Source organism: Aedes albopictus, chromosome 1 (genome assembly GCF_035046485.1).
Source record: "Aedes albopictus strain Foshan chromosome 1, AalbF5, whole genome shotgun sequence".
NCBI classification, from domain to species: Eukaryota; Metazoa; Arthropoda; class Insecta; order Diptera; family Culicidae; genus Aedes; species Aedes albopictus.
In genome coordinates, this window is record NC_085136.1 from 163,705,717 (window position 1) to 163,720,970 (window position 15,254).

A 15,254-nucleotide genomic window follows, 5' to 3' on the forward strand; every position below is an offset into this window, starting at 1 on the left:
GGGTCGTAACTTGGAAAGGGGAATCTTCTTCGTCTTCGTTGGCAAGCATCAAAACTTCGTCCAACGGTTGTATAGCAGGCTGCGACTTCACACCTGTATCGAAGGATTCTCGATCGCAACTGGAGCACGTTGAGGATAGAACTGCATGATGGGGCATGCAGCTCGTGGCTTGATGTGGTAAGTCGTAAGCTTCATCGAGGCGGAGAAGACACCCACAGGAATCACGTTCAGGAGGACGATTGTAACATCTGTCCCGCAAACTTGGATCGCGATTGAATCGGTTCTCCAACATGATGGATCCTGACAGTGCTGGACCACGCCGGTTATCAAGTTGATCCACAGTCCGTTTGAAAGGACGTCGAAAGCCAAATCGATCTGTTGAATTTTGAGAATGCGTCGACACAGACTGGTCTTCGTAGATTTTGTTCGTTGGTAAACTACTGGAAATGGACGGAACATGCTCAAGCACTTCGACGTTTTCTACAATTGCAATGTTTGAGTGACGAACTGACAACTCAGGTGTTGCTGGAGCAGTGATAGTTCCCGTCACTATCCATCCGAGGCTAGTAGCACGAAGAGTGGGTAGGTTGTTGCCCAAATCGATGCGATGATGCTTGAGGATGTCAAAGAACAGTTCTCCTCCGATGAGTAGATCGATCTTGTCGGGAATGTGGAATCTTGGATCCGCAAGATGAATGGTGTCTGGTACATCCCAGTCGCTGACGTCCAGCCGTGTAGAGGGTACGAACGGTGTCACCTTGGGGGTCACCAAGCATTCAATAGTGGCTTGAAACTCGGTGAGTCTGGAGCGGAATGAGACTGAAACCTTCTCACGAGCGATGCTTTGACGAGCATTGATTCCAGTGATAGGGACGTCGGCTTTCGTTTTTGGTAATCTCAGGAGATTGGCCATGGTTTCGGTTACGAAGTTTACCTGCGATCCACTATCCAGCAATACTCGGCATGGATACGGATTGTCATTCTTGTCGATAGCGTGGACCACAGCAGTGGACAACAGAACAGTTTTGGTTTCCTGTGCTGCTTTACTGCATGAACAGATCGTCGACACCGATGAACCTGTCTTCAGAGTTGGTGAGGTGGGAGCAGAAGCACTCATGTCTTGTACTGACTTCGGATCGGAAACGTTGGCTTGGAGGTCCTGAGTGTTTTCTAGGTTGGAATCAGCATGCAACAAGGTATGGTGCTTCTTGCTGCATTTCTGGCATGTTTTGGCTGAAGGGCAGTGCTTCGACTGGTGGCCCTTACGGAGGCAATTGAAACAAAGACCGATGGATCGAATCTTCTCTGCTCTTTGAGCTGTGGTCAACTGCTTCAATGCCGAGCACTGGTAGTTGAAATGGTGATCGGAGCAAAAATCGCAGGAAGTGTCACTTGGAATTGAACACACGGCTGCGTTGCTTTTCTGGAGTGGCAGCTTGAGAGACGGCTGCGTGGGCTTCGGTTTGAGAACTGGCGAAGCTGGAACCTGTGACAACTCGAAGTTCTCCAGGACTTGGCAACGAGACTTCAGGAATGCGATAGTTGGAGTGTACTTCGGCAATTCGGTGCTTTTTACAGTGGATTCCCAAGCCTTTCGTGTAGCCTTGTCGAGAGCAGCGGTTATGAGGAACACGACTAGATGCTCAGACACGCCGGTGAGTTCTTGCTTGAGATATCGCAGGCTCTCCACATGTCCGGTTGCCTCGTCGAGCAAACAGCGCAGCTCCTTGGATGATTCGCTAGACATCTTCTTCAGGTTGAGCAGGCCTCGTAGGTGACTTTCGACAATGAGGCGCTGATTTTCATAGCGGTCGCTTAACACTCTCCAAGCCTGCTCGTAGTTGCCCTCGTTTATGATTTTGGCGTCGAGGGAACCAGCAGCAGCTCCAACTAAGGCCTTGTCCAGATGATATAGTTTTATTGCGTCGGAATCGGCAGAATTTTCCATTAGGTCTTGGAAAATTGCCTTGAACTTAGGCCAGCTGGAGTAAGTCCCGTCGAATGTGGGAATCGGAACTTTCAGGGGTTGCTGCTGGACCACTACGTGCGGTGTGGCGACGGCTGGATGAGTGTTGCGGTTGAGAGCTATGATTATCTCCTGGACTACGGTGGATGCAGCATCGTGACGATCCTCGAAAGCAGTGTAGATCTCTTCTTGTTCGTCCTCTGCGTCGTCGGGAATCAGGGCCATGATCTCGCTGTGGAACCTGCTAAATTCTTCGTAGGCTGCTGCAAGTTTGCCGGTAATGACGTTGAGCTGAGCCAGACTCAGGTGCCTTTGGTCTCGCAAGGTGAACTGGATGCGAACCACCTTCTGCTCGACCTGGCTTCGTTGGCGGAAAAGTCCGTTCAGCTTAGTCATGGTACCACGGTCTACTTGTTCCTGCCAATGAAATCCATGGAAGGATGATCCACTGCTTGATTGGCCTGCATTCGAAGGAGGATCTGGAACTACAGGCACTACAGGATTCATCGCTTCCACCGGATTCGGGACTTTTGTTGAATTTGGCACAACTGCTGGGTTTGTCACTCCTGCTGGATCCGAGACGGTTCCTGGATTAGGATTCATCTCAGGATTGACCACGGGATTGTTCTTATTGACAGGCTTGATCGGAGAATACTGCACTGGTGGCATTTTGAAACTTGCACTTCACTGAAACTGGAACTGTAGTGTTTCACTTGATTCGAAAACAGGAACGTTGAAACTTCAGGAACTGGAATCGATTGGTCGATATCCGGGCTCGAAGGACCAATTTATGTTCCACACTGGCTGGTGGAATCGGAGAAGGGAAATCGTTGGAATGGGATAAACTTCTTAGACTTGGTGGACTTGGATAAACTTCTTGGCAGTGGACTGTATGATTTGGAACTTGGGTGTAAGGAAACCGTTGGGTTGGAAATACTTCTTGAACGTGTGAGACGATTTCCTTACTGGAGAGCACTTGAACACTTCACTTGGTCTTGACACTTGGACTTGGAATAGAAACACTACTTCACTTTACACTTCGATACTTTCTCTTTATTCCACTTTTTTTCTTTTCTTACACTTTGGTACGATTATATTCGCGGTTGAAATGAAACTGACTCCGGTCTGGTTGCACTGCGCTATTTATACCCACTTTGGGTAGTTCTCGAACTTTCGGGTATCTTCCAGTTAGCGTGCATCCAGAACTTTCAGGAGCTTTCGTGGTTGGTGCTTACCGTCGCCTACTATCATATCGGTGCTACCTGTTCCAGCTGTCAAACCGTCAGACTGGTGATCAGCGCTCTCACTCATTGTTTACACAATTGACATGTGAGTGAGCGAGTAGGAAGACGCGCGTTCTATAAACATACAGAATAACATACGAAAAGGGCCTAAACCAAGCATGACATACGAAAAGGTCTTAATACAAAATAGTGTTTTACAAATTCGATTTGAACAGGATTACTGCAGCGTAATAAACTTCTTCCGGTACGGAACATACTCCCCCCGGTTGAGGCGTCGTAGTCTCAAAACATTTCGGTGTTCGTAGACGATGACAGCGATCGATCGGAATTTCTCCGTTAGCCGGATGAGGTAGCAACAGGTATTCCATTTTGCTAAGGGATTGGTCGTTGGGATTTCTTCTTGCAGTTGGGTGCTATGAAATTGTTTCGTTGAAATGGGTATCCATCCCAATGATCAATCTTGGGCGTCTTGAGGGTTTGAAGGCGCAACTCAGAAGGTACACATGTGTCCAGTAGATTGAAACTTGATCCGTAGGCGGTAACTGCGATGTCATCTGGTTCTTGTAATTCGCACACTATCGAATTGGGATACATAATACTCCTGGGTACTTTGACAAGCTTCAATGAAGATCCGACGCTTTGGAGATCTATCCACCTTTGTTGTTCATTGTCTAGTGGCTCATCACTATTAGGCATATTTTTCCGAAAATGTTTGCTGGAGGGCTGAACCACATTGACAACCGAAGGAAAGGCTTCGAGTAGAACAGAGGAGCGCTGAACTTCAGAGTACTCAGGCTGTTCCGTGGATTTTTGGGAAAAAGCTGACAATTGGGTTCTTGTATTGGCGATAGGAAAACGATTGTCCTTGGGATCTTCATACTTGGCGAGAACCTTGAGCATTTTCTTCACGATGTCATCGTAGAGTGGCAGATGTTTCTCTCTTTTCTCTGGCGACGTACGCTGTGAAGATTCGTGTGAAGCCGAATTCCATGTTTGTTCCTGGCATTCACTGTGTGCATTCACGGATCGCAATCGTGTATCGCGGAAGATGAGATTTTTCTCCATTTCCGTTTCAACAAACGTTTGATCGACATCAAAGTCTTGCTGGGTCGTAACTTGGAAAGGGGAATCTTCTTCGTCTTCGTTGGCAAGCATCAAAACTTCGTCCAACGGTTGTATAGCAGGCTGCGACTTCACACCTGTATCGAAGGATTCTCGATCGCAACTGGAGCACGTTGAGGATAGAACTGCATGATGGGGCATGCAGCTCGTGGCTTGATGTGGTAAGTCGTAAGCTTCATCGAGGCGGAGAAGACACCCACAGGAATCACGTTCAGGAGGACGATTGTAACATCTGTCCCGCAAACTTGGATCGCGATTGAATCGGTTCTCCAACATGATGGATCCTGACAGTGCTGGACCACGCCGGTTATCAAGTTGATCCACAGTCCGTTTGAAAGGACGTCGAAAGCCAAATCGATCTGTTGAATTTCGAGAATGCGTCGACACAGACTGGTCTTCGTAGATTTTGTTCGTTGGTAAACTACTGGAAATGGACGGAACATGCTCAAGCACTTCGACGTTTTCTACAATTGCAATGTTTGAGTGACGAACTGACAACTCAGGTGTTGCTGGAGCAGTGATAGTTCCCGTCACTATCCATCCGAGGCTAGTAGCACGAAGAGTGGGTAGGTTGTTGCCCAAATCGATGCGATGATGCTTGAGGATGTCAAAGAACAGTTCTCCTCCGATGAGTAGATCGATCTTGTCGGGAATGTGGAATCTTGGATCCGCAAGATGAATGGTGTCTGGTACATCCCAGTCGCTGACGTCCAGCCGTGTAGAGGGTACGAACGGTGTCACCTTGGGGGTCACCAAGCATTCAATAGTGGCTTGAAACTCGGTGAGTCTGGAGCGGAATGAGACTGAAACCTTCTCACGAGCGATGCTTTGACGAGCATTGATTCCAGTGATAGGGACGTCGGCTTTCGTTTTTGGTAATCTCAGGAGATTGGCCATGGTTTCGGTTACGAAGTTTACCTGCGATCCACTATCCAGCAATACTCGGCATGGATACGGATTGTCATTCTTGTCGATAGCGTGGACCACAGCAGTGGACAACAGAACAGTTTTGGTTTCCTGTGCTGCTTTACTGCATGAACAGATCGTCGACACCGATGAACCTGTCTTCAGAGTTGGTGAGGTGGGAGCAGAAGCACTCATGTCTTGTACTGACTTCGGATCGGAAACGTTGGCTTGGAGGTCCTGAGTGTTTTCTAGGTTGGAATCAGCATGCAACAAGGTATGGTGCTTCTTGCTGCATTTCTGGCATGTTTTGGCTGAAGGGCAGTGCTTCGACTGGTGGCCCTTACGGAGGCAATTGAAACAAAGACCGATGGATCGAATCTTCTCTGCTCTTTGAGCTGTGGTCAACTGCTTCAATGCCGAGCACTGGTAGTTGAAATGGTGATCGGAGCAAAAATCGCAGGAAGTGTCACTTGGAATTGAACACACGGCTGCGTTGCTTTTCTGGAGTGGCAGCTTGAGAGACGGCTGCGTGGGCTTCGGTTTGAGAACTGGCGAAGCTGGAACCTGTGACAACTCGAAGTTCTCCAGGACTTGGCAACGAGACTTCAGGAATGCGATAGTTGGAGTGTACTTCGGCAATTCGGTGCTTTTTACAGTGGATTCCCAAGCCTTTCGTGTAGCCTTGTCGAGAGCAGCGGTTATGAGGAACACGACTAGATGCTCAGACACGCCGGTGAGTTCTTGCTTGAGATATCGCAGGCTCTCCACATGTCCGGTTGCCTCGTCGAGCAAACAGCGCAGCTCCTTGGATGATTCGCTAGACATCTTCTTCAGGTTGAGCAGGCCTCGTAGGTGACTTTCGACAATGAGGCGCTGATTTTCATAGCGGTCGCTTAACACTCTCCAAGCCTGCTCGTAGTTGCCCTCGTTTATGATTTTGGCGTCGAGGGAACCAGCAGCAGCTCCAACTAAGGCCTTGTCCAGATGATATAGTTTTATTGCGTCGGAATCGGCAGAATTTTCCATTAGGTCTTGGAAAATTGCCTTGAACTTAGGCCAGCTGGAGTAAGTCCCGTCGAATGTGGGAATCGGAACTTTCAGGGGTTGCTGCTGGACCACTACGTGCGGTGTGGCGACGGCTGGATGAGTGTTGCGGTTGAGAGCTATGATTATCTCCTGGACTACGGTGGATGCAGCATCGTGACGATCCTCGAAAGCAGTGTAGATCTCTTCTTGTTCGTCCTCTGCGTCGTCGGGAATCAGGGCCATGATCTCGCTGTGGAACCTGCTAAATTCTTCGTAGGCTGCTGCAAGTTTGCCGGTAATGACGTTGAGCTGAGCCAGACTCAGGTGCCTTTGGTCTCGCAAGGTGAACTGGATGCGAACCACCTTCTGCTCGACCTGGCTTCGTTGGCGGAAAAGTCCGTTCAGCTTAGTCATGGTACCACGGTCTACTTGTTCCTGCCAATGAAATCCATGGAAGGATGATCCACTGCTTGATTGGCCTGCATTCGAAGGAGGATCTGGAACTACAGGCACTACAGGATTCATCGCTTCCACCGGATTCGGGACTTTTGTTGAATTTGGCACAACTGCTGGGTTTGTCACTCCTGCTGGATCCGAGACGGTTCCTGGATTAGGATTCATCTCAGGATTGACCACGGGATTGTTCTTATTGACAGGCTTGATCGGAGAATACTGCACTGGTGGCATTTTGAAACTTGCACTTCACTGAAACTGGAACTGTAGTGTTTCACTTGATTCGAAAACAGGAACGTTGAAACTTCAGGAACTGGAATCGATTGGTCGATATCCGGGCTCGAAGGACCAATTTATGTTCCACACTGGCTGGTGGAATCGGAGAAGGGAAATCGTTGGAATGGGATAAACTTCTTAGACTTGGTGGACTTGGATAAACTTCTTGGCAGTGGACTGTATGATTTGGAACTTGGGTGTAAGGAAACCGTTGGGTTGGAAATACTTCTTGAACGTGTGAGACGATTTCCTTACTGGAGAGCACTTGAACACTTCACTTGGTCTTGACACTTGGACTTGGAATAGAAACACTACTTCACTTTACACTTCGATACTTTCTCTTTATTCCACTTTTTTTCTTTTCTTACACTTTGGTACGATTATATTCGCGGTTGAAATGAAACTGACTCCGGTCTGGTTGCACTGCGCTATTTATACCCACTTTGGGTAGTTCTCGAACTTTCGGGTATCTTCCAGTTAGCGTGCATCCAGAACTTTCAGGAGCTTTCGTGGTTGGTGCTTACCGTCGCCTACTATCATATCGGTGCTACCTGTTCCAGCTGTCAAACCGTCAGACTGGTGATCAGCGCTCTCACTCATTGTTTACACAATTGACATGTGAGTGAGCGAGTAGGAAGACGCGCGTTCTATAAACATACAGAATAACATACGAAAAGGGCCTAAACCAAGCATGACATACGAAAAGGTCTTAATACAAAATAGTGTTTTACAAATTCGATTTGAACAGGATTACTGCAGCGTAATAAACTTCTTCCGGTACGGAACACCCGCCTTCACTATGCTGGAATGTTCTATGGCTCTTCTTTCGTCAAACAATTATGCTTCGGGACACGGTAATATCAAGTTCAATCTGTTTGAGAATCTCCCAGATATCGTGAAACGACGATTTCCAGACCTGTTCAATTCATTCATGGATAACAACCTTGTTTGAGAACACATTGTTCCGCCAGAGGGGGAAACAAGTTAAAGTAATAGATATTCAAAAAACTAATTAATCAGCGTCTGACCATAACTCATATCGCCCTATTGCTGTGTTATCATGTTTAAGGAAATTGCTAAATCGAAAAACTTGCTTTCAAATATGCAATTGGAACTTCGCAAGGCGCAAGGAACAACGGATTGTCTAGCGTTGCTATTAGAAGATATTCAACTGGTCTTTGCGGAAAATGAGCAATTGGTTTCAGTTTTCTTGGATTTAAAGGGCGCTTTTGATTCGGTTTCCATGAACATATTATCAAAAAAGCTGCACAATTCTGAAAGTTCATTTTTAAATATTTTATAGTTAGGCAATAAATTAGTGACGCCAGAAAAAACATATGAGGTTCACTCTCGGACAACCGGCGAAACAGAGAAAAAAGAAAGCGAAGCGAAGAGTTTCAGATTTCGCCTGAACGGCAAAATTATGTTTGTTTCAATTCCATATCACTTCGATGTTGGCAACCACTTCAAAATAAACCTATCCACCTATCGATAGTAGCGCTTTTTCTTGTATACCGTAATAAAAAAAAAGTTTCCCTAAGGATATTGACTAAGATTGTTTAGTAAATAATTCAAAATTGCCATTACATACCTACTGGAACATAGTCAAGGTTTTTTTTTGTCGTGCACGACAAATGATAGCGTCGTCGGAACCGTCACCCTCTTGTTTAGAATCCTGACCCATGGTCATTCTAAAAACCCGTGCACTTACCGGTTCGGCTATATGCGCCCTCATGGCAGTTAATCTAAATGGGAAGTAATTCTTACTAATTCAAGTACATATGTATGTACACTCCCGTTCAAAAGTTTGGGGTCACCCCCTTAAAAACATGTCATTTTTTTAGGCCCATATCTCCGCCATTTTGCGTCCGATTTCAAAACCCTAGGTTTCATTCAAAAGATAACAAGTCAAAGAAACTTTGAACATGATTTAAACGAAACTTTTTCAAAAAAATTCGTGTGTAAACTTAACCCAAAGTTGCCAAATTTTCTAAAAAATGAATATAAACTTACGGCAGTGTCGCTGGAAGTTGGGTTGACCAAATTTTAAGATGAGAGCGGTAAAATGACCCATTTTCTATTAGCTTTCAACTGCTTTTTACAGAACTGAGCTAAAAAATCTAGAAAAAAAGTTATTAAGTAAATTAATCCTTGATGTCATCGACCAAAAGTTTGGGGTCACCCCTCAATATGATGTATCGGCCAAAAGTTTGGGGTCACTTTCGTAAAACATGGAAAAGTGATTTGGTGATATCTTCGTCATCTATAGTTCAATTTTAATTATTTTTGGCTCGTTTCAAAGATAATTAACTAAATTTACGTTTGATTGCTTCAACTTAACGTATTTAACGATTTTTGTATATAAAAATGTTATGTAAAGTTAGCACATTTTACCACGCTTCAAAAAATGAGGCAACTTTACGTTAAATTTTAGTATGTAAATTTCAACAAATGTGTGTGGTTAAATGTCTATGCAGTAAGTATCATTCATTTTGTTTCAAATAAGCCAAAAAGAATTAAAATTGAATGAAAGATGACAAAGATATCAACAAATCACTTTTCCATGTTTTACGATAGTGACCCCAAACTTTTGACCGATACATCATATTGAGGGGTGACCCCAAACTTTTGGTAGATGACATCAAGGATTAATTTACTTAATAACTTTTTTTCTAGATTTTTTAGCTGAGTTCTGTAAAAAGCAGTTGAAAGCTAATAGAAAATGGGTCATATTACCGCTCTTATCTTAAAATTTGGTCGACTCAACTTCCAGCGACACTTCCGTATATTTATATTTATTTTATAGAATATTTGGCAACTTCGGGTTAAGTTTACATACAAAATTTTGTAAAAAAGTTTATTTTAAATCATGTTCAAAGTTTCTTTGACTTATTATCTTTTGAATGAAACCTAGGGTTTTGAAATCGGACGCAAATTTGCGGAGATATGGACCTAAAAAAATGACATGTTTTTGAGGGGGTGACCCCAAACTTTTGAACGGGAGTGTACATAGTTCATACGTTTTTATGTTCAGGAATTTTACAATGATTGCAACTAGAAGCTTTAATAGTGTTTGCTTATTTTGCTCAGTTGGTGATAAGGCATGATTTGCTATTCGTTTCTCTCCCTGTTTTTTTTATGGGTAAGAGGATTCTGGAGAAAATGCACCAGTTGAGAAAGATGCGTCAATATGAATATGAGAAGATATGCATTTATTGTTTAAAGACATGAATTTATTTCCAACACGTTCACTCAGTAATGGAGATCTCTACAATTTATCACGTGATTATAACGTAGCTATGATTACTTACAAGGATTTCAAACTCCAAAGCCTAGATTAATCCTTGAAAAGGGGTCTGTGTCATTTGGCATAAGGCTGTTTAGCATAAGGTCACTTGGCATAAAGTCATTTGGCATAACGGTCATTTGGCATAATGGACACTTGGCATAATAAAGAAGGGTGCATTTCGGTTATGCCAAATGTCCATTATGCCAAATGACCGTTATGCCAAATGTCTTTATGCCAAGTGACCTTATGCCAAACGACCTTATGCCAAATGACTTTATGCCAAATGTCCCGCTCTCCTTGAAAAGCAAGGGGTGCGTTTTACCTCAACAATTCATATTACTTGAACTAGAAGCAAAAGGGTGTAAGTGACAAAAATCCACTTTCAAGTAAATGGGGTTTAAAGTTTTTCAGCAATTTTTCACACCATACAAATTGCATGGAGTTTTAAAATTGACCTAATTTTCTCCGATTTATTGTAATTTTTCTAATCATCGTAAAAACAATCCTCAAAAAGTTCATAAAAGCCAAAAATTTGAAGAATTTTTTGATATGCTCAGCGTAAAATCTACAAAATGGTCACTCCCTTTGCATTACAGTCACTAATAATAATAATAATAATAATAATAAATAAAAAAAGTTTATTGAAATACTCTTCGAAATATATGGATTGATTGATTTATCTTTATTTAAGAGACTTTCAGCCCTTGGCTGGTTCGTTTCTCTCAAAATATATCTCAGTAACCAAATGCCGAATCGAAATAAAATTTCAGGACTATTTACAAGGATACTGTAGCTTTCATTTAGTGCTAGGAGAACCCAAATCGGTTGACAGACGACTGAGATATTTAATATGATATACTTTGTCAAAAATCTCGAAAAGTTTAGTTATATAACTCTTTGGTACTCTTCGAAAGATATCTTAGTAACCGAATGTTCAATCGAAATAGAATTTCAGAGTGTTCTACTAGGATGTTGTAGCTTTCATTTGCTGCCAAGGGAACATTGGTTGACAGACGACTGAGATATTTAATACGATATCTACACTTAGTCAAAAATCTTCTTCTTATGGGTGTAAGAAGGGTAAAAAAACTTGCCGGATGGCGTAGCTCCTCCATCATTTGCTTCTTTCAATCGGCCGAATAGAATTATGTGAAGGAACAAAAATTCACGTGACACTGTTTGTTGCAACTTCCCGACTACATAGATGGAAAAAGCAAAATTATTACTGGTTGTGTTATTTTGTTACAATGATTTTTGTAACAACGGTAGTTATAAAACATGTACCGTTATTAGTTGAAATAACAAAAGTTCTAACAAAACTCGTTCCAATAAAAACAAAAATACAACAAGCTGAGTTACAAGTTTTGGTTATAAATCTCAAGTTTTTTTTTTATTGGATCAATTGGCTAAAATAACAAAAAATTTCAATGTTTTTTCGCGATAACACAAAAAATCTTATAAATTCTGAAAAAAAAAGTTTCAAAAAATTAACAAAAACTTTATTGTAATTATGTTAGAGGCAATTATTTTATAATGCATATTACAACAAATGTTGTTATACGTCTGTTTAAACAAATGAAACAAGCTACTAAAGTTATAACTAAGGTTAATATAATTTTGTTATGGATATTCACATAGAAAAAATCGTATAACAGAATTATATTAACTATATTTATATCTAACAACAGTTGTCGAAATTTTGTTATGATCTTGTTATATGCTTCTAGTCGGGTGGCTGCCTCAGAATTTCAAGAAATGCCTGCCTGCAGACCCGCAGTTCGACTGCAGCGATCAGCACGTTTGGTTGTGTTCGCGACTTGCTCACCAGAAAGTAAAATCCATTGCAGTATAAACGAAAAATTAGCTGCGGCAATGTAGCGTTAGATAGCTGCTCCATTTTCCGCTCTTTCGGAGTTACCCGTGCGAACAAAAAACTCGCATAAGCAAATTTCAAATTCCACTGAGCCGAACTTGAGCCGGTAATCAATTTTCAAGCCCTTCACAGATACCATTCGTAAATGCTGTGTATTATATTTATTCACCGAGCACTATGGGTCAGTCGAAGAATGGTAAGTCGGAACCGGCAGAAGCAGGCTTTTTAAAATGACACACTTGATGTTTTATTTTAGGCTATGGTGCAATGTGTTTCCAGTTCGGAGCCGGATCTCGTGTCGCCAACGGTGGTGGCGGAAGGTGCCCAATCGCCGTCCGATTCATCGGAGTATTTTGAGCATGGAGGTGAGTACGATTTACTTATATGTTTCTTATGGATTGCATGCACGTTTGTAGATTCGATGGTTTACCGTTTCATGTAATAACATGCTTATTGTAAATTTGACTTCTAGAAGATTACTATACGCTGAGATGCTTACGAACAGAATACCAACGGTTCAAATCCATTTTTGGTCGTGATTTGTTATTGTTTTTGTTATTTTTATCACTCGTTTTGTTATTCTCTGTTATTCAATGAAGTTAAAGTTTTCAAAATTTGATCATTGAGCCATTAATCACCGATTGATTCCATTCTAATTTGTTGTCATATTTCCTTACTTCTAATCAAACATGAATTCTTTGTTGTTAGTAATACTCAATTACCTAACTACGATGCAATTGAGAGCACCCTGCTGAACAAATGGAACTGACTTCCTTCATATTCGGGAAAACTTTTTCCAATGTTTCAGATGATTCTAGACGGCGACTTACTTACTTCACATTATTACTGAACAATCGCAATTTACATTAAAAAATAATAAGTATTTACTTTGAATTGCCGTAAGCCTTACCAATAAAGAAATAATAATAATAATAATAGTGATATCCTAAAGTGGGGATTACTTCGAAAGGCAAGGATGGGAACACTCATTTGCAAAGAGTTTCACTCACTTGCAGTTTTCTCAGCTCAGAAGCGTGCAATCAAAAAACGATGTATGGACGACTTTTGCCTGGTGATTTTGTCTAAAAGTTTGCCGAATAGAGTAGGCGTCGCACACGCATACCGAAGTCGTGAGAGAGCTGCGAAGGCAACTCTCCACGAGGTGAGTGTAATTTACATTACAATTACAATCGCTTTCGCAGCTCTGTCACGACTTTGGGATTTATGTGCAACCCCTGCTCTATTCGGCAAAGTTTCGCATCTGAGCTGAGAAAATAGCAAGTGAATGTAACTCTTTGCAAGTGAGTGTTCCCATCCCTGTCGAAAGGACAAACTACTAATAGGATTGCCTAAAGCTGGGGCTAGCGAAGAGGCGACGAACTTGTGGACTTTTAAAACGCCAGGTTCGGATCACAGAAGCTCCCAATATGACCTCTCTCTCTCTCTCTCTCTCTCTCTCTTCTTGGCGTAACGTCCTCATTTGGGACAAAGCCTGCTTCTCAGCTTAGTGTTCTATGAGCACTTCCACAGTTATTAACTGAGAGCTTCCTCTGCCAATGACCATTTTGCATGCGTATATCGTGTGGCAGGCACGAAGATACTCTATGCCCAAGGAAGTCAAGGAAATTTCCTTTACGAAAAGATCCTGGACCGACCGGGAATCGAACCCGTCACCCTCAGCATGGTTATGCTGAATACCCGTGCGTTTACCGCCTCGGCTATATGGGCCCAATATGACCCTATCTGCGATTTTTTTTTCTGTCTTTTCTTAGCAATGGGGGGGGATATGGAGGCTCAGGTAGTTTGGGGTTAGGGGTCACGAGTCTACGCGTCAGCACTGTAGTTCCGAAATGATTCGGGCGATAGCCGATGAAACGGCATTCCGGACAAGATTTCCCAGAATCGTGCCCCCTCCGCAAGTGGCAAGCATGTCCCAAGTAACAATTTTCATCTGGGTAACCAGCTCTAAACCATACACCAACATGCACAATTAATCATCTGTTGTTCAACCTTTAATCAAATAATTTTTGACAGCTGACATAAGCATGGTTTTCGTGAAGTTCATTTCGCATCTTTAGCCTCAATACAGACTTAGTTCAAATTTTGTTCAGATTAACTTATACACTTAAACATCTCTCCTGGAAATAGCCGCAGCTAATGGTAAAAATAGGCTCACGAAAGTGTTTTCATTTCATTTTACACAACTAATAAATTTGATTGATTACTGATTAAGGACATACTTGTTAGAATCCCAACATGGTCGCCACAATGGCCGACTTTGCCACCTACTCACGGTTTCGAGAGCACAAATCTCTTCGTAAACAAAACCAGCGTAGGTACCTGATTTTCTTATTTTAATCTTATTACAAGTGAGCAAGAACAGAATAATAAACTGCTTTGTTGTGTAACGCTTGCTTCTTGAGATTTGTGCGTTTGAAGTTTTGATGCACTGTTGAAGCGGGATGTTAAGACGTTTGTCCTTAAGCGCATATTAAGCCCCCAAACAGCCTTCCAGTGAACCTCAAATCAGCTAAAGGTTGAATAAAATCACCAAAATTAAAGGTTTAGGAGCTGAATAAAGGATTGTACCTCTTGTGATCAGCTTTTGCTCAAATGAAGGCTGATTTAAAATAGCTGGAAAAACGTTTGTACTGCATCAAATTGTTACCTGGAGTGCTCACGTATTGTGCGAAAACGCGGGAAAACAAACAAAACGTTTTCTGTTGTTTCCTCTAAGTTTCGAAGCACTCTTATAGCCCCCGTTAAGAATGTCGATAGGCATCATACCGATGATCATACAGAGCGCACACTCCGCACATAGTACGGTACGCACTTACCACACTTATCAGGCATATTAGCCTATACGTACTCTATAGCTTACTACGGTAGATGCCGATTACGTAGCGCCGTGTCCCAAGCCGGGTCACCATTGAAGGCGGGCCACTACTGCACAATAGCGAATTCCCCGCCTCTTACGGTGGACTGTGGAGAGCTATCTCGGCGGTCTTAATAACGTACAAGATGACGTCTACGGCCAACCATCCCTTCCAGAAGGCGAACTGATGTGCCTTAACAGTCTGTTGGGGGTTATCCTCCCGA

The 15,254-nt window shown here is 42.8% G+C and overlaps 2 protein-coding genes across 10 annotated transcripts in view; one reads left to right on the forward strand and one right to left on the reverse strand.

Annotated features, from left to right (window-relative positions):
• Positions 1–15,254, forward strand: part of LOC109431502 (nuclear factor of activated T-cells 5) — a 138,489-nt gene that overhangs the window by 103,393 nt on the left and 19,842 nt on the right. For all 9 annotated transcript variants that reach the window (XR_009996249.1, XM_062845724.1, XM_062845725.1 and 6 more), the window contains one exon: positions 12,412–12,520. Coding sequence is in view for 8 of the 9 variants with exons in the window: in XM_062845724.1 (XP_062701708.1) it covers positions 12,412–12,520 (109 nt within the window). In the remaining variant the exon portion in view is untranslated. The remainder of the gene's footprint in view (positions 1–12,411; positions 12,521–15,254) is intronic.
• LOC134285249 (uncharacterized) overlaps positions 3,583–15,254 on the reverse strand; it is an 85,295-nt gene continuing 73,623 nt past the window's right edge. Inside the window, exon 2 of the mRNA XM_062845728.1 lies at positions 3,583–10,578. Coding sequence (XP_062701712.1) covers positions 3,583–6,951 — 3,369 coding nt within the window. The 5' untranslated portion in view covers positions 6,952–10,578. The remainder of the gene's footprint in view (positions 10,579–15,254) is intronic.